Raw genomic sequence first — 19,412 nt, 5'->3', positions numbered from 1 at the left:
CTATCAAGGGAAATATAATTTTACATTATCTCTCTGCCAGCCAACACCAATCCCTCCAATATGAACATTTTCCAAAGATGTACTTAAAGTTGATTGAAGATGGGTCTTTCTTTTTTCTTTTTTCTTTCTTTCTTTTTTCCTTTTTTTCTTTTCTGTGAATACTCTTCTATTTGTAAGCTTATATTTAACCCTAGAATTTTTTACTTGATCTGTATACCAGTAGCCTCCTACTCATGATCAAACCGAGATTTGATTACATGTGTGATGTGATTTCTGTGTTCTTTATGGCAATGGTAGCTGTAGTGAAGTTTGATCATATACATGTGCACTCTGCATATAATAGAGTAGGTTCATCATTCATGATTGTTTGTTCGTGTTCCATATATGGACTATCACAAGGCTAATGCTTGCATAAAGCCATGAACCATTGTAGTAAGGCTGTAGGTAATATCCATTCATTGTAGTAGTTTCCAGTGGAACCAATATATCAGTAAATGTCTTTTTCCTTTTCCTTTTTTTTCTTTTCTTCATTGAAAGGCACCAATGATTTTGACATGTATGTGTAAATGTGAAAACAAGGGACCAGTTTCAGAATCAAATATCAGCTGTGAAAACTCAAGAACACACTCTCAAACTTCAAGCTTCAAGCTCCAGCTCCTGCTTGACCATTTTCATTCTCCCATCTCAGGTGCTTCTGAGGTATGTTTTCTCCAAATATAATACAACTGTTGTGTTATCTCCATAAGATTGTGCTTCTTGGCTTTTGACTTCGACTTTTTGTATACTTAGAGGTAGACTGATTAGGCTTTTTGGATTTCATATTTCATGTTAAAACGTGCTAGTCCCACATATACAGATCGACCACGTTGATGTCTTCTGCGAGCTTAATTGGTGAAATAGAAACGATCTACAACTTCATTATTTGTGTTTTTTGCCGTTGGTACTTCAATGTACTCGAAATTTTTCAGAAGTTTGAAGTAAATGATTAGTAATGATTTTCTCTTATGAGCTAGGAGTCAAACGTTCGCATGATCTGAACATACATAGTACCTGTGTTCTTTGCTGGTGATTCTCATTTACTTGCCAATATATATTATATAGTACTTTTCTGTACAGAAACTCACTTTGACGTACTGAAATAGGAGAAAAATGGTGAGAAAGAATGGTGTCAACCAAAAGAGGCCTTCCTTCTTCAAGGTTATTCTTCCTGGTTACTCCACTGAACAACTCGTAAGCATGTTCAACTACATCGATGTCTTTAATTAATTTCCTGCATTGTGTCGGATTTTGTTGTCTGCCTAATGCTATGAGCTGGTTTATATTCTGTTTCATTTACACAATCCTCATACTTTAGTTTCTGTTTTTTTCTGCGTTCTTGAAGAGGATTCCACCGCAGTTCTTGAAGCATCTTAGAAAGGACTTATCTAGCAAGGCCAATTTGAGCTTGAACATGTCTTCACAGTGTTCATGGAATGTAAAAGTGACCAAAACAAAGAACGATGTGTATTTCAAGGATGGGTGGCAGGAGTTTCTAAACAATAACTCAGTGGATGAAGGTGACTTCCTTGTGTTCACCTAAGAAGGGAAAATGCATTTCAGCATAGCATTTTTTGACTGGAGTTGTTGTGAGAGAGTCGATTTTACTAATGGGACATGCAAAGAATCCACACTTGCTAAGAGTACTAAAAGGCCTTGTCATAAACCAAGAAAACATAACTCAGGTATACAAAAAGATTTTGCTATATGTATATACATACTGGAACTCATGAATCATGATCATGATATCGTCTGATCTGCTACTGTTTGCCTGTGAAGCTGCAGATAACACAGCTAAGGAATCTGCGATATCTTTCAAATCCAAGTATCCTCATTACAAAAAAGCTATTAATAAGACTTATTGTGTTGTAAGTTAGCCAACCTATTACTTCGCTTTTCATTTTCATTTAGTATAGACTTGAAAATGATTATGTGAACTTCCTGCTGTGATTTGATGGTTGCTGTTTTTTAAAACGTTTGAGCTTCTCTCTCTCTCTCTCTCCTCTCTCTTCCCTTCATGTTATTGATTGGTTGTCACTCTTGCAGTACTCAACTCCAACAGCCTTCTATAGCAAGCATCTTTCTGCAGGCAACTATAAATTTGCTTTCGTGAACATCTCTGGGGGAAACAAATGGTATAAAGTGAAGCTTGTACCTTCCTGTCAAACAGCCTTCATGTCTGCAGGGTGGGCTGAGTTCGCCCGTGATAAGAAAATCATGGTTGGAGATGTCTGCGCTTTCGAGCTTCTGAAAGAGAACAAAATGGTGGTTCACATTCTCCAGAAAGGATCACGTTCAAGCTATTAACAGTACCTGATGAGAGCTTCATGGTTTTCGAACTTACTAGACATAAGCTAGTGTTGTAGTTTCCTTTTTCAGCTTGGATTACTTTGCGTCTATTCAGTTTTATGTCGGATATCTAAGGAGACACTGGTGCAGATTATGTTGCACTCGATAGTCTCAAGTACTCTGTAGGGTGCTGTGACACCCTAGGTTCACCTAGGATTGTACCCTACTGTTTAAGAAGTTCGAGTCTTTCGACTTACCCCAGAGAGCCACTTCAATGTTGAGATAGTATGGATTCTAAAAAGGACAGAAAGGGTCAGGCAATGATACAATTTCAGCAACAGAAGGTATCACCTGTTACATTCCTTTTGAGAAGTACATAAACATTACATGAATGCCACTGGTAATTAGTGGCAGAGCAAAACATTACAGATGAACAGAAGTATGTCACTGAAAAAAGATGAGAAAACAGAAAAGCCAGGAGGACGGACTCTAAAAACTGAGAGAAATACTTCACCAGACAACCCTCCACGGCCACGGAAGGTTAAAAGCCCCTTAGTCCAATCCTATATCTGCAGCCTTGTGACTGAAAATAATATCAAATTGCATACACTATTTCCCCGCTACTGTCGATGTCAAGGTCGTCAGGATCAGTATCAAGATCCTCCTCCATGTTGTCGATGTCCAGGCTGCCAGCAAGATACTGGTTGAGATTGTTAGTCCCTGCAGCCGGTATTGTAGCTTCCGCAATAATTTGCATGATCTCATCTATGCTTTGCATGGGTTGATCGGGCTCTTCAAACTGGCTGTTCATGGTGTTTTCAACCATGAGATCTGCTGGAAGGTTCCTTAGAAACCATTCGTGGTTCCTTATTTCAGGAATTGTTATCCTCTGTTGCAGACAATAATATTCAACCAGATTCGAATTAGAAAATGGTACTGTCCTTCAAACATGATGTTGAAGCGAGATGATAAAAGCATAAAAGCATAAATTAGATAGGTGAGATAGAGATAGAGTGGTGCTATTCACACACCTTTTTTTATTGAAGAAGGATGCAGTATATAAAATTTTTAAAAAAAAATTAAAAAAAGAAAGAAAAAGGATGCAATCTATTGTTTAATAATTTTGTGAAACGAGGTAGTTTCACAAAGAGAGGATGATAAGAATATGTCAACACATGACTTCACTGGAAAAGAAAAGACATACATGACCATAGCTAAATGTTACGACCTCAAGAATAAGCAAGCAGAACGTAGATTTAATTGGAATATGAAACTGATGTATAAGTGCAAGAACGTAACTCATATACAATGAATGTAACCCACCTTCTCCGGTTCAGCCACAAAAATTCTTGAGATCAGATGACGGCACTCTGGAGATATATGAACATAGTCGGGAATTGAGTACTGGACACTCGTTATACGCTGCAAAGAAATCCATTATCTTAGTCAACCACACTACCACATTAGAGCTGCCCAGGCTCAATAGTAACAACGTGAAAGGGCAAAATTACTTGCAAGGTGGAAAAACAATTACATGTATTGTCTTGCGGAAGTTCTTAGGCTCCCCTGGATCCTCAAATGGGTATGCACCCACCAACATGACATATAAGGTCACCCCACAAGACCAGACATCTGCAATCTGAATGACATCAACAGAGAAATATTAGCATAATGTATTCATTTTTTCCAGGACAAAAGAAAATGGAATCAAATGATTATGTCAATGCATGGATACGGCAAAGAATGTCCATCATCCATGACTCTACATAATTACATGCAGAAGTCCCAGTACTTGCCCTCTGACACCAATAAAATGTTAATCTAAATATTGTGTTTGAAGCATGGGATTTCAGCTGATGTTTATAGCTTCATATATATACAACGATTAAAATAATACAAAAGTGTACTTATTTGGAAAACAAGGAAAAACTAGGATTTCAATGAACGAATTTTGTTACCTTGCCATCATATTCTTTCTTAAGTAACACCTCGGGAGCAATATATGCAGGGGTACCAACAGTTGATTTTGGTTGCGAGTGTAGCACAGAAGACTGAGACAAGAGAGAAAGCCTAATTAGATGGATATAACAAATATAAACATTACCAAATAAAAAAGTGAAAAAACAGATAAGAAATGAAGTGATTGTAGACACCCAAGAAATTATCAGAATCGTGAAAATTCCATAAATTAAGGAAATTAAGGAACATGCATATAAGCATTCAAACAGCCATGTCTTATATACATGGATTTCTGCTTTGAATTGAATCACTAGAGATCTGTCATAATTTACATAAAAATGAGGGGGGACATATAAATATATATATAGTACCTTTGAATAGCCAAAGTCGCATATTTTTAAACGAGGAGCAGGACTTCCATCTAACAATGTGTTCTCCAACTTCAAGTCCCGATGGCACACTTGCTTCAGGAAGAACAGAAAAACATATCCGCTTTGAAATCTAGTTGTATATATTTTATGTACTAAAGAATCGAATAAAGATGAATCCCCTTTGTTTACATACCATTGCGTGACAGTAACTGACTCCTGATATAAGTTGCTGAAAGAAGAAACGTGCCTGCAACAGAAGAAGTACGTTACAAATTGGTTGGAGACACTATTAGATACAGCATAAACGTTTTGGATAAGTACCTCATCCTCACTGAACCTCCCTGCATTGCATATCCGCTCAAAGAGCTCTCCTCCAGATGCATATTCCATCACAATAGCCAGATGAGTCGGTGTCAATATTACCTACAGCCAAGTACTGATATTATTCAACTCTGTGGGGAACAATATGAAATAGGATGCTAGAATTCAACGAACCTCTTTAAATCGGACAATGTTAGGATGCCTCAATGACCTGTGGTTTATAATTTCCCTTTGTACATTTTCATCTATCTGTTAGAGAAAAAAAATATATCATTAGGGAGAATCAAAATTGAAAGGACACTAATTTGAAGCTAACAAGAACAAGAGTGGGACATCAGCATGACAGGACAATGAAGAATTTAAAACTGATCAGCATCGATGAAGATATCTTGGCTGATCAAATGACAAGTTTACTGATTAAATTGACAAGTTTCATTGACATTCAAAAAGAATTATTAATAATGACAATCCAAGTATTAGAGAGATTACACAGATCAAATCAAGAGAATGGTTTCCCCCAACACAGATCGATTCACTCTCTTCATTTGATCTGTGCAATCTCTCTAATACTAAGGATTTAAAATGAATCCAAGGATAATATTACTTACCAAGAAACTGCAGTCACAAACGTTATTAATGCCAACGTCAAATTCTTTGGGAAATCTTACGAGTATTCCACAATTCGTTGACTGTTGATAGAGTTAAAACACGAAAAACTAGATCACTAGGTGTTTACCATACACTTGACAACCATTGGGCCTTGGTTGCTTTTTAGTTCAGCATTTCTATTTCGCAACATTTGGCAGGTCACACAATTTTCTAGGATTTTAAGTTTGTCTTGTTCAAAGTCCTAGCTTTTTTCTATTCTGGGAGCTTTCAGTTTCCTGAGGTTTCTTTTAGTGTGATTTTTTTATTCACTGCTGTATAATTTCTCCTTATACCAATAATGTCTTGTTTCTATTCAACCATTCAAACAAAAAAATATGTATATGGTTATACAAAAGAAAAGAAAACGTAAACTCCTTTACAGTTTACGCTTGAGAAAAGTAAGGTCAAATTTCTTTTATTCTTTCCCCATGGTAACGCAACAGTTTGCCAAATGGCAGATGTTTTACTTCCATCATCAATTTGATTGCTGAGTTTCTAGCCTTTTCACCAAAGCACCCCAAGCACTAAGAATGTCCACTAATGATACTCGACTACAAAACCTCGCTAATATGACTGGTATTAACTAAAATAGTTCACCAAAGGCGCTCAAAACTTCTAATGAGGTTGTCTAATAATGTTGTCAATGCTCACACCCAAGCTCATCAATCAAACAATCAAACAGGATTAATAAAACATATTCCACAGACAAGTAACACAGTGAAGTCACATTGAACCAAAAACTCCATTTCAACAAAGTTGCGCAAAGAAAAAAGTCCCAAAATTTTTTAACCTTACTGGTCCTCAACTGTAACTTCCAAAAAAGAACCGGCTCAAAACTGGAAAGACCACACAACTGCCTGTATCTAGAAACTTACCATCTCAAAACCAACATGAAAAACAATGCCTCATATGAACAACAAAACCAACCCAATCACAAAAGCAACACAATGCTACAAAAACAACAAAACCCATCAATCACAACACAAAAGCCAACAAACCCTTCAAAAATTTCCTAAAATAGACAGAAACAAAACCAATACACACACCCCATTTCAGGTAAAAAAGAAGGAAAGTTTAAAGAAAAAAAGATAGAAAGAAAGAGACTAACCTTCTCACCTCTCTCTATGTACTTAACAGCAACAAGCTCCTCAGTCTGCTTGTCCCTCATGAGCCTGGCCACCCCAAAATTACCCGACCCGATATCCTTAACCAGCTCGTACCGATCACTATCGTGCATGATCGGCATATCCATACCCGGCCCAACTGTCAGCATAGACCGATCCATCTCCTCTATATATACACACAAAGATCCCAACTTCACACAAATCCCAAGCTCCGAGCTTTCTTCCTCTGTTACATTATAGACAGCGCTGCTGATGATCGAGGCCGGTGGTGACGTGGAGGGAAGCGGACCACTGGATTGATTGAAAAGGGTTTTGGGTGGGTGGTAGGAGAAAGAGACTGAGATGGGTTCGACCCCGTGAAGCTCTCACCCACCTCAGAAATGGTGGCTCCTATGATCAAAGATGCAAGATTTTTTCGATTTTTTGGTTTAAACAATTCTGGGTTTTTTTTTTCCAGGGGATGACTAGTTGCAGAGGGCTTAGGCTAAAGCTCGTGAACCCAACCATTCTCTTTCTCTTTCCGAGTATTTGTGCTCTGTGTGTAAAAGCTCTGAGATTTTTGGGTGGGTGATATTTTGGGGGCTGGTTTTGTCAGGTTGTGATATTTATATTAGATTATCCAGTTTGCGACAGATCATGTATTTAGTGTGTCTCAAATTCAGTGAACTCAGAGATGGGCAGAATTACATGGGAGCCCATGTTGTGTTTAGTTAATGACGAGGTTGTCCCGCATGAGGATAAGGATTTGGGTTTTGTCTGTTTCCTTGAGATGAAATGGAAGATCATGGTGGTTGCTCAGCTCTGGAGTCTGTTGCAGGATATTTGAAAACAGGAAACTGAAAGAGAAGGGGAGGCTAGTCTGGTTGGCCAGAAGAAATTTATGGTGGGATTTCACATCTAAATGCTTTGATTGACTTTGCCACCTTCATAAAAGGCAACCATGAAGTAAACTAGATGAAACACCAAGTTTCTGAGTGGTAAAAGTAAATAGAGAGGCATGAATTTACCAATTCATTGAGTCAATGACATACTGTATGCTAGCTAGTTATCAGACTTGTAAAAATAAAATGTTTAGAGATTGAAATGCAAAACTAGCAAGGACATGATGACCAACTGCAACTGCCACCAATCACCTGACGTCCTGACGTAGCCGTGAACAACTACTACATACCAACTCACAACAGGACCACCGTTGCTTGAATGGACTGATCGACTTTTTCGCTGCCAACAGAAAGCAATGAAGCTCGTTGAGACCTAGGGCCTTCTCCGATCGTGGAGTTAAAGTCAATTTTCTAGGATGCACATTCACTTCAATTGTTACTTTGAGAGTTTGAGGCTTGTACTACCAAGGTTATTCTTAATTCAACTCCACCAACTCAATCCCACTTCCTCCTAATCAGAATTGTCATTGGCAACCTCAGATTTGAGCTAGAAAAATTGTCTTGCCAAATCTAAAACAACTGTGAAGACAATCTTTCCTAATGACTTGATAGCTTACATCGACTAGCTAGCAACTAGAAAATTGCCCGCGCGTTGCAGCGGGACTTTTAACGTATTTATGTGTCTAGGTAAATAAAGTCCATTTGTCATCATACTTGAAATCAATAATAACATTTAATGTTTCATTTAACTATAAAACATACTTAAGCTACATCAGACTTAAGTCCATCTACGTTGTTTATCACAGACAATGGATGTATCAACTGAAAATAGATCTACATTGGCTAATATCTCCAATATCATCTTCAACTCTTCATCTCATGTGATATCCATTCAATGAATCACCATGGAGACACTAAAAGGAAGCTAATATAAGATCTGCAGAAATTCCAAGTATATTGATAATCACATATATAAATGCATAGTTTAATTAGTGATGCGTGATCCATGTTGCAGAAATGATGCAAAATTGTAAATCTCAGACCTGAGAATGATAAAAGGTCTGGATAGAGTGGTATATGATTAATTCATGCATTAGTTGGGGGGGGGGGGTGGGGGGAATAGGTAATTAATTTCACCACCAATATATTGATTGATACATATTTTTATCCAGAAATGAAATAGCCATATACTTGAATTCAAACAGGTTGCAGTACACAAATGTTTATAGTTCCCTAACAAAATGTTAATACCAATGTGAGGAATCCTTTACAATCGAATTCATAGTATATTAAGTTGAACTGAATTACATATTATATAGAACAAACCTTTGAAATAAAACAAAACTTGTTATGAAGGTCAGTTTGCAGACACAGAAAGATGATGAGCTCAAGAATTATTAGTGCGACTCTAAAATTTTCCCCAATTTGTTATCGGACTGAGAAGAATAGAAGACAGAAACAATGGTTGATTTGAACTTGGGACTGAATTGAAATATTCATAGTATGCCCCAAATTTAAATACCTGAAACTCAACGGTGATGGATGAAGCCTGAATCTTCTCGTCTCCTTCTGATCAACAAAAGCTAAATATCAAATTGCGGGAAGAAACACCGTTAGCAACTGAATAATCCGTTGTCACCTGAATATAAAGATTGATTACCTTCTCAAATATGGTGAATAGTTTCATATACCACAAAAAAACCAAAAAAAAAAAAGAAGAAGAAGAAGCTCTGTTTGTATAGGCTCTCCACTGCAATCGATGCATGCATGTATGAGATTAGATGTAGCACCAACAAACTGATTAGCTTAACTTACAATTTGGCATTGTTGATCTATTCCTTAAGCCCCTCATTTTATTCTTTTTTGTTTGCTCTTTGTAAACTGTTTCCTGATAAGGGCACAAAGTCAAATCCAAAACCTATGAGAACACAATAAAGTTGTACCGCAAGCTTTCAAACTCTATCAAATATGAAGCTGTATCAAAATTTCTAATTGAAAAAGAAGGCATTTGAAATTCGAAAAGCACAGACAACCCACACCAAGCAGACCCAAGAAAAAAAAAAGAGCAATCATGTGTAAATTATATCTCTATACACACACACGTTTACACACAATGCCTTGTAAACTATCAAAATATCAGGTTCAAATAGTCAATGATAGTTTATCATTGTATCATTGTTGTATCATCTAGTTGGTAACCTTCGTCATTCTCTTGTCTAAGTACCAGGTTTCCACTATAATTGGATAAGCAGGGTATAGGACGATTGTAAAGGTTTAAATGGATAATTCAATATTCAATTATTTCAAGATCAAAAGCTTTAATCGATTACAGAAAATAAAACCTATAAACATAATGAAAATCACCATGAAACCTGAAAACCAATCTTTATGTCACAAAAGATGATGGATAATAATATGTCACAATTAAGAAACCAGAGCAAAGTGATAATGTTAATCTCTGGGAAGAAACCCAATTCATAAGTAATAATCACATCTTTGTTTAAGAAGCAACGAATTGAATTCATCAACAAAAGGGTGGCGTTGGCTTGGGATTCCGGCGATTTGATCCACTCAATGCAGGGTTGGATTTTGCAATTCTCACTGCACCTTTTGCGAAGAACCCTACAACCATTGCAGCTAGTCCATGGCTTAAATTATCAAACCCTTAAACACTCCCTTCGAGACTAATTAATTGAGATTATAGAAGAAAGGCTCATGAAACTACGGAGTACTGAGAAAACAAAAACAAACATCGAGCCTTCTCAATCATATATAATCAAAAGCAAACATCGAGCCTACCCAAAGATGATTCAATCAGGATAAACGAATTGGATTCGATTACTTACCATGAATTAGATTCGGTTACTCACCCTTTATAGATACAAACCCAGACAAATCCCTAAAAACCCAGAGAAATCACTGTTACTCACCTTTTATAGATAGACGAATCCCTCTTCCTCTCCTTTCTCCTCTTCTCTCTGGATTTTCTCGCTGAACGGAACACCAAGAAAGATAGATAGTCGGTGATCTTGTTGGTATATTTGAAACATGTTGGTGCTCTCTAAAAATGTCGGTCCTATCTTCTCAGCAATTCTCGAAATTTCTAGTCTCTGCTCTCTCTCCTAATTATCAGGAGCCCAACACGCACGCTCAACACTGTAGAATGTGAACAGTGTTTTACTGTAGAAAGTGAACAGTAAATAGATATATAGTAAATGTTGAGCCTATATCACACCGCCTCTACTGACTAGCAAGAAATTCAATGACCTCGTCTTCGACTGGTTGCCATATCACAATTGTGCTGACAAAGATGTTTAGTCCGCACAAGATGTGGCTTAATTAGCATTTGTGATCTTACAACAATACGCTCAACTAATCACAAGAGAATATAACTGGCTGATTGAATAGTTCTCATATGAATTTTTTAGAGAATATCGTGTAAAGTTTAAGAAAAAACTCTTTTATAAAGCTATCGAACCACTAAATTTGTCGACCGTCTAACAGAACATGAACACGACTGCCTATAATTAAGATAAAATTCATGTTACTTCAGATTTTTTCTGTACAAATCGAGAGTATTGATGAGTTTGTGATTATTTTATCCTCTTGCATCACATGACAAAACAACTACTTGGATTTTCCTAACCGAGGGTAAAATGTGAAATTTCGACTAATCTCCCGAGTCGCAGTAAAAATTGCAAAATCATAAAAGCTGTTTGTTCATTTCCCAGGTAAAGTGGTAAACCCTCCCAGACATGATGCTACTGACCACAGCTCCTCCTGACCTCTCCCTCTCCATTCTCACCCTCACCCACTCCTCCTCTTCCTCCTCCCCAAACCCTAACTCCCTCTTCCGCTCCTTCACTCTCTCCCGCCCTCAATTCCCCTCCATCTCCGCCCTCCCCTTCCGCCGCCCACGCGCCCTCCCCGCCTCCTCCGCCGCTCTCCTCGAACACGACGACGATTGGGATTCCAGCAATGTCGCCCAGAGCGACGCTTTCGACTTCGAGCGCTGCTTCGCCTCCACCGACCTCAAGCACCTCGCCTCCCCCAAGCTCGAGGTTCGCGAGCTCGACGAGCTCCCCGAGCAGTGGCGCAGGTCCAAGCTCGCCTGGCTCTGTAAGGAGCTCCCCTCGCATAAGTCAGGCACCTTAATCCGCATTCTCAATGCGCAGAAGAAGTGGATGAGGCAAGAAGACGCCACCTATGTTGCAGTGCATTGTATGCGCATTAGGGAGAACGATGCCGGGTTTCGGGTAAGTGAAGTGTACTTATAAATTTTTGCTTATTGTTTCCGCAACTGCGCAGGTTTTGAGTTTTGAGAAAATGTGTTTACTGTAGGTGTATAAATGGATGATGCAGCATAATTGGTATCGGTTTGATTTTGCTCTTGCTACTAAGTTGGCAGATTACATGGGGAAAGAGCGGAAATTTGCCAAATGTAGGGAGATTTTTGATGATATTATTAAGCAGGGGCGTGTGCCAAGTGAGTCTACATTTCATATTTTGGTTGTTGCGTACCTTAGCGCCGCTAAGGGTGAAGGGTGTTTGGAAGAAGCGTGTAGTGTTTACAATCGGATGATTCAGCTTGGTGGTTACCAGCCGCGGCTTAGCTTGCATAATTCTCTGTTTAAGGCTATTTTGAGCAAACCCGGGAGCTCTGCAAAGGCGTACCTCAAACAGGCCGAGTTTATATTTCATAATTTGTTAACTACTGGACTTGAGATTCATAAGGACATTTACAGTGGCTTGATTTGGTTACATAGTTATCAGGATACTGTTGATACAGAGAGGATGGCATCATTGAGGAAGCAGATGCAAGAAGCAGGAATTGAAGAAGGGAAAGAAGTGCTTGTGTCTGTCTTGAGAGTGTGCTCAAAGCAGGGGGATGTGGAGGAAGCAGAGAACACTTGGCTCAGACTACTCCGTCTTGATGCAGGTCTTCCGTCACAATCATTTGTTTATAAAATGGAAGTGTATGCAAAGGTTGGAGAACCCAAGAAGTCTTTGGAGATATTCAGAGAGATGCAAGAGCACTTGGGTTCAGTCAATGTTGTGGCATATCATAAAGTCATAGAAATTATGTGTAAAGCTAAAGAAATCGAAATTGCAGAATCCCTCATGGCAGATTTCATCCATACTGGTTTGAAGCCTTCCATGCCAGCTTATATAGATGTAATGAATATGTACTTCAACTTGAGCTTATATGACAAAGTGGAATCAGCCTTCTCCCAGTGCCTTGAGATATGTCGACCCAGCCGAACGGTTTACTGTATATACTTGGATTCTTTGGTGAAAGTCCGTAATCTTGATAAAGCTGAGGAGATATTTGACTACATGCAGAGCAATGGGGCAATAGGTGTAAATGCCCGTGCCTGCAATACCATATTAAGTGGATACTTGTCAGCTGGAGATGATTTCAAGGCAGAGAAAATATATGGTCTGATGTGTCAGAAGATGTACGACGTTGATCCTCCATTGATGGAAATAATCGACTCTTTTTTGAGCTTGAGAAAGAAACCGGATAAGAGACGTATAAGCATGACGCTGACCAAAGAACAACGTGAGATATTAGTAGGTCTACTGCTGGGTGGTTTGCGGATCGAATCAGATGATGACAGAAAGAATCACATGATCCGCTTTGAATTCAGTGAGAATTCTAGCGCACATGCTGTTTTGAGGAGACATATATATGATCAATACCATGAATGGCTTCATCCTTCATGCAAGCTCGGTGAGAATACTGAGCACATACCATATAAATTTTCTAGCATCTCACATTCTTATTTTGGTTTCTATGCCGATAAGTTTTGGCCCAATGGCCGGCAGATGATTCCCAAGCTAGTCCACCGATGGCTGTCACCATGTGTTCTTGCATACTGGTATATGTATGGGGGTTACAGGACTGCATCAGGAGACATATTGCTGAAGATAAAGGGAAGTGAGGAGGGTGTTCAGAAGATTGTCAGAACCTTGAAAACCAGGTCTCTGGATTGCAAGGTGAAGAGGAAGGGGAGAGTCTTTTGGATAGGTTTCCTAGGAAGTAATTCTACACTGTTCTGGAAACTTACGGAACCTTACATTTTAGACGACTTGAAACAGGTTCTAAAATCGGATGGGGAAAGCTCAGAGAACAGCACAGGTTCAAATGAAAATATGAACTTCTCTAGTGGGTCTGATTCAGATGAGAATGCGTCTGATAACAGTGATGATGATAGGGATTGAACTGTAGTGCATCATTAGTCATTCTGGTGTTCAATTCTGCCAGTACATGCAAGGGCTTTTGCAGTCAGGTACCGGAGGTGTATATACAAGGTTCACAGAAATTAGATGAGTCTTCAATGTAATACCGCTTTATCTTATAAATGATCTCCGATGATCGTTTTGTTCTAAAACGGCTGGATCTTTTCTGTAGTGATTGCTTGTCCTGCCAAACAGGCTAAAAATATATAACAGCTCTGGGTTTCAGAATGCAGTACCTTGTTGATTGAACAGATTGATTCTTTCTTGCACACACATGGTCTCTAAATTCAGGTTTGGATCTATGACAAAAGTTTGGGAATGAGTTAGCTTGGGAATCAGGTTTATTCTTTAGTAACTTGGGAACCAGGTTTGTTGTTGGATCAAGAGAGATTCTTTCCTGCACATATGGGGTAAAGAACAATGCAGAGGGAATAACATGAAATCATTAATCATTCGAATTGTATTATTGTGTCATGAAAATGAACCGACTACATACTATCATCATACTAGTTGCATTTTATGCTAATTGATATTTTGAGGTTGAATTACTGTATCATAGAGCCAGATGGTTACACTACTAGGGCAACATGTTGAAGTTGCAGACGAATTGAAAAACCAAAAACAAAGGCCTATACCAGAAAATTTCTAACTTAAAGGGGGCTCCTTTTCTCCTTGCATTGCAATTTCAAGTAGTTCAGGGGCATTACTGCAAGCATAACCAAATAGGGAAACCCAAAACAAGCTGCAACCAAAACTAACCTAACCGCAAGGACAAACCTGTCTATCTGCAAAGAAAAAGGTGAAAGCTTTGATGAAATCCACCTGAAAAAACAAAAAAGTTAGGTGATTTACTGATGAACCAAAAGAAATAGCTTGTTCTTCGCCAGTTCCATACCTACCCTTCATTATCTCCATCTTTTTTCCACATGATTCATGCACAAATTGAATTCGAAAGAGAAAGTTTGATAAAATAATAATGAATGATCAGCATGGTGTGTAATTTCTTAGTTTGGACAAGGCATCGTAGTTGGCTTGGGGACGAATGACATCCCAGTATTCCTTTTGGAGTAAGAGATTAATTAGGGCACCCCGCACTTTGTTCACTCACTGGTTTGGGGGCTGTACCCGAATTCTGAGCTTATGTCCAAAACACAATCACAAGGGTATAACTGTCCAATGCAAACCATGGGTTTCCACTTCGATGGTTTCAAAGGTTATTCTACTTTTTTGTGTTTTTTGGAAACCCTGGGAGGTTTAGTTGCAAACCAGATGGAATATATAATTATTTCGATATAAGAAAACACTACAAATTAAGAAGAAAAGCTTAAGACAAGTAGACAACCAAGGTTGAGACGGTCAAATCTCTTAGCACGATACACCATAACTATAGCAAAGCCTTTTGATCTAATATTTGTGTGAGGCAGATGAATCAATGTCTCATTTTGACTAGATGATTAATAGTAAAATTTCGTTTACAAAATACATCTTATTTTACTTGGTGTAACAAAAACAAATAGTGTATTTGTTTGCCTCCCAACGTATTGAATTTAAAGGAGACTCTTCGTTCATTATCAACTATGTTATTGACTCTTTCAAAGTCTTTTAGAGGCTTAAGTCCTTAGTTTGTGACATCACCTGACTCTTGTTTCTATTGATCGTTCTTTAGATAAGCCCAAGCTATGATGTGGTATATCTCTTCTCAAGCCCTCACAACTTTCTACCTTTATTCATTTCATATTTATCACCTAAAAGGCTCTACGTTGTAACGATTTTTCCTTTACGCCTAAAATAAAATTCAAAGCCCTTTCTGAAAAAAAAAAGAAAAAAAAGAAAAATTGGTCCCCGGTGCAAGAGTAACCAACACTAGTGTGAAGACCTTGGACCCTTCCGCCTTTCCAGGATAAAAAATTTCGGTCAATTCCAGAAATACCCTCCACTCGTCTACACGCCACGCCTCCTCCATCTCTCTCTCTCTCTCTTCTTCCACATTTCTCCTCTTCACAGCCTTCACTTGCATGCGACGCCATTCTCTCTTCTTCTCTCTCTCAACTCGAAATAAAACCACCACACCCGGAAACTCTACCCGACCCGAACCATGGTATCTGAATCGGACCTCCTGACCCGCCTCCGCGAAATCCTCAGCTCCTCCGACCTCGACACAGCCACCGCCGGCAGCGTCCGCCGCGAGCTCGAGAAGCATTTCGGCGCCGATCTCTCCGACCGGAAAGCCTTTATCCGGGACCAAATCGACATTTACCTCGAGAGCCAGGTCGCCAATCACCAGGACGAAGACGACGACGAAGGAGCGGCGGCGGAGGAGGAGGAGGAGGTCGGTGAAGGCTCCGAGAATGCCGAGCAAAACGACGACGTTAAAGTGGAAGAAGACGATGAAGAAGAAGAGGAACCAGTACGCAAAGCTCGACGGAAAAAAGCGTGAGCCTTTATTTATTTATTTGTATTAGTTTTAATTTTCATTTTAATCTGTTAATTAATCGCATTGAGGTTTCTGTAATTTGGGTTTTGATTGCTGGGAAAATGGGGTTAGTCGGCAGGAATGAACATTTGATGTTTTGGGCGAATGAGGAAATGTAACCTTTTTTTTTTTTTTTTTTGATTTATTGGGTCCCGCGTAATTTGAGTTGTGCCGTCTTTTCTTGTTTCTTTTTTATTTTTATTCAAAGAAATGTAGAGTCATTAATCAGTTGGGAGTAATTGCAAGAAGGGAATATGGTTACTTTATTCATATTTACATTGCCTTGTCTATTGGTAGGCAGATAATTTCTATCAGATGGTTAGCTGTTTTTTGTTCAGAATGTGTATGAAATTAGTGGTGTCTTAACTTATATTGCATTGTATATTTTATGTGCTGATATCGTGTCGAAATGTGTTCACTGTTTCACTAGTTTAGTGCAATTTCACAGTGAAAAGATGAGACTTTAGCATTCTCGCTTCTGAAAGTTGTACATGAAACAAGTATATAATCAACTTTTCATTGTTTCATTATGGCAACACCTGGTGTGCATGTATGTGTGTGTGTGTACTGTTGTCTGTCTGGTAAAAAGGCTCCTAAGATCTTTAGAGCATACATTTTTAAACTGTATATTTATGCCCTGATAGGGTAGTGAATGAGAAGCCACTGGGTTGAAGAAACACATAGTGAAGTTTATTCTAGAGAGGGAATTGGAGGTGACACTGCTGTCGGTTCATATTCTATAGATTCCCGTAAAAATCCATGGTGAGACCCCCTTCAGTAGCAGTGACATTGTTTATAGAGATATGGCCCTTAAAGTCCACCTGAACATTTGTAATAAGTTATGCTCGATTGTGCTGTTGCTTGTATGTCTAGAAATGTGCTGATATACAATAACTGTTCTTTAACTATTAGAATTATTGGTTCAATCTCTATATGATAGGATTTGAACCTCCTATTATGTCTGACAAGTTAAGGATATTGTCCTTTATGCACAGGGCTAGGACTACATTGACAATGTTAATCTGCAACACCAACAAACGTTCGCTCCTATTGTTTAAAGTAAAACACATAGATATTGGGAAAACCTTGATGATGGTATTTACATTCATCTTTAAGCTAATGGTCAGTTTGTGACTTTGTGGAGTTTTTTCAGAAAAGAAAGTGATAACCTTTTAGAAACAACAAACATACATTTAGATTTTCAATGCATTCAAATTTCCTCAACCGTGTTTTCTACTTTTCTATGAATTGCAATTGTTACCTGATTCCCTAGTTTGGGTGTTATTTTTCAACCCATCAGACTTAGTATGATTGCAATTTTTTGTCGTTGAATGCCATCACAATCAATTTACAACTATATGATAGCAGTTGTTCTTAAAAGAATAAGATTTTGCTTATATTAATTTACGACGCAATATAAGGTATTGTCTGTCTTCTAAGTTATCTTATATTGCTAAATAGACCCAAGAAGGTGGATAAAGGAGGTGCAAAACGAGGCGGCTTCAAAACAGTATACAGCCTGTCTCCACAACTTCAAGTAGTTGTTGGAGAGCCCGAAATGGCCAGACCAGAGGTACAATTTATTAAGTTCTTGAAATCTTCTATTATTTTACTTTTTTGCATCTTCGTTTGTGGCAGAGATTCTGGAACCATGAGGTGATACTCAGTCCCTCTTTTTGTTTCAGGTAGTGAAGAAAATATGGGCTTATATCCGGGAAAAGGATTTGCAGGACCCAAAGAATAGGCGGAATATAATATGTGATGAAACACTACATGCTGTTTTCCATGTGAAGTCTATTGATATGTTTAAAATGAATAAAGTCCTGTCCAAACATATATGGCCACTGAACAGTCAGGATGGTACGTCCAAAATTCTGTACCCCAACCTTCTGGTGACCTCTATATGTGACTCAACTATCTTTGTTCATAGTGTTAACTGATCTTTATTTTCTTTGGTACCTTGAACAGTTTCATATTGTGCTCAAGCATATACCATACTAGGTTTAGTTTTCTTCTGGTACCTTAAATGTGACTGTATTTTCCATGGAGCTTCATTGTTGCTCTTAGCTTGATCGTGAATATGGTTATAAGTGTGTTCATATATATTGTAACTTGACATGCGTTTCAATGCCTCTAAACTTCTAGGTGCATCGTTTCGAAACAAATAAAAAAAAAATCCTTATAGGTGCATTCAGTTAAAATTCAGAAAAAAAAAAACTCTTTGAAGATACACTTCTCTCCTACCATTACTCAGTAAGGACATGTAATCTCACACCTTCTATTCTGTAGTTTATGACTGATTTTACATTATGTATTTACAAGAAATCAACTTATGAGAGGATCGACCCTTCACACCTGTTCGCTTTTATTTGGATTTCAGTTAGTATTCTTTTTAATGAACAGAAAGTATATTTAGTTATTTACACTTTTCTTCTTTCTGTTCTCTCTTCCAGCACAGTCCATGCATCTTTTGAAACTTTGTGGAAGGGTTGTCATGATAATTTACATGGCAAACAGTCCCTTTCTCCCAAAATTTATGTCATTTTCCCGTAGCTAACGGTAAACCTACCAAAAATTATTGGTTATTTTCTTTTTGGGGTTTCAGTAATGTAGAAGTCAATATTATTCTACATTTTTCTTCCTTGTTTCATGGATTCACATGTTAATATTATGTTTACTTTTATGCACACTACCAAAGACATCTTCAGTTATACATACTTGGCAGAGGCATAATCGTAACTGATCATGCAGGTCAGAATGTATGAAAAATATAAATAAGTACACTGGTAATAAATGTTAAGCACAGTAATCTTGCTAAGCACTAGATAGTTTGTTTCTATTTTTGCCTTCGAAAATAGTTTCAGAGAACATACAGTTGCAAATTACAACATGAGTAATGTCTTAATTAAATGTTCCATCTTTTTTGTCTTTTGTGTTCTTTATGTTTCCTATGGAGCATGATTTATTTTTGTGTTGATGGTTACAATGAATTTCGTGGCTGGGATATGATATATTCATTACCATGGGGTATTTGATATATATATATATATATATATATATATATATA

At 38.1% G+C, this 19,412-nt stretch overlaps 3 protein-coding genes and 1 non-coding gene across 4 annotated transcripts in view; 3 read left to right on the top strand and 1 right to left on the bottom strand.

Annotated features, from left to right (window-relative positions):
• The first annotated feature begins 1,206 nt into the window (after window positions 1-1,206).
• Window positions 1,207-1,904, top strand: LOC101297973. Its single transcript, XR_183942.1, has 3 exons — window positions 1,207-1,230; window positions 1,382-1,721; window positions 1,816-1,904. It is a non-coding gene; the product is annotated as an uncharacterized LOC101297973 (transcript).
• An 846-nt stretch (window positions 1,905-2,750) lies between these two features.
• Window positions 2,751-7,285, bottom strand: LOC101301056 (serine/threonine-protein kinase SRK2E-like). Its single transcript, XM_004290260.1, has 9 exons — window positions 6,733-7,285; window positions 5,151-5,225; window positions 4,977-5,078; window positions 4,849-4,902; window positions 4,656-4,748; window positions 4,284-4,376; window positions 3,860-3,964; window positions 3,649-3,747; window positions 2,751-3,214 (listed from the first exon to the last, which is right to left on the bottom strand). Exons 1-9 carry the CDS (start codon window positions 6,907-6,909, stop codon window positions 2,921-2,923), a joined length of 1,092 nt encoding a protein of 363 aa, XP_004290308.1. The 5' UTR covers window positions 6,910-7,285; the 3' UTR covers window positions 2,751-2,920.
• Window positions 7,286-11,384: 4,099 nt separating this feature from the next.
• LOC101312230 (pentatricopeptide repeat-containing protein At2g15820-like) lies at window positions 11,385-14,141 on the top strand. Its single transcript, XM_004292406.1, has 2 exons — window positions 11,385-11,885; window positions 11,971-14,141. The coding sequence occupies exons 1-2, from the start codon at window positions 11,385-11,387 to the stop codon at window positions 13,852-13,854; spliced, it is 2,385 nt and encodes a 794-aa protein (XP_004292454.1). The 3' UTR covers window positions 13,855-14,141.
• A 1,731-nt stretch (window positions 14,142-15,872) lies between these two features.
• LOC101301921 (upstream activation factor subunit spp27-like) overlaps window positions 15,873-19,412 on the top strand; it is a 6,667-nt gene continuing 3,127 nt past the window's right edge. Inside the window, exons 1-3 of the mRNA XM_004290263.1 lie at window positions 15,873-16,305; window positions 17,807-17,918; window positions 18,031-18,205. Of these exons, the coding sequence (XP_004290311.1) occupies window positions 15,968-16,305; window positions 17,807-17,918; window positions 18,031-18,205 (625 nt within the window). The 5' untranslated portion in view covers window positions 15,873-15,967. The remainder of the gene's footprint in view (window positions 16,306-17,806; window positions 17,919-18,030; window positions 18,206-19,412) is intronic.

The sequence above is a fragment of the Fragaria vesca genome, linkage group LG2 (genome assembly GCF_000184155.1).
Source record: "Fragaria vesca subsp. vesca linkage group LG2, FraVesHawaii_1.0, whole genome shotgun sequence".
Lineage (NCBI taxonomy): Eukaryota > Viridiplantae > Streptophyta > Magnoliopsida > Rosales > Rosaceae > Fragaria > Fragaria vesca.
This window is presented reverse-complemented; position numbering and strand designations above follow the sequence as displayed.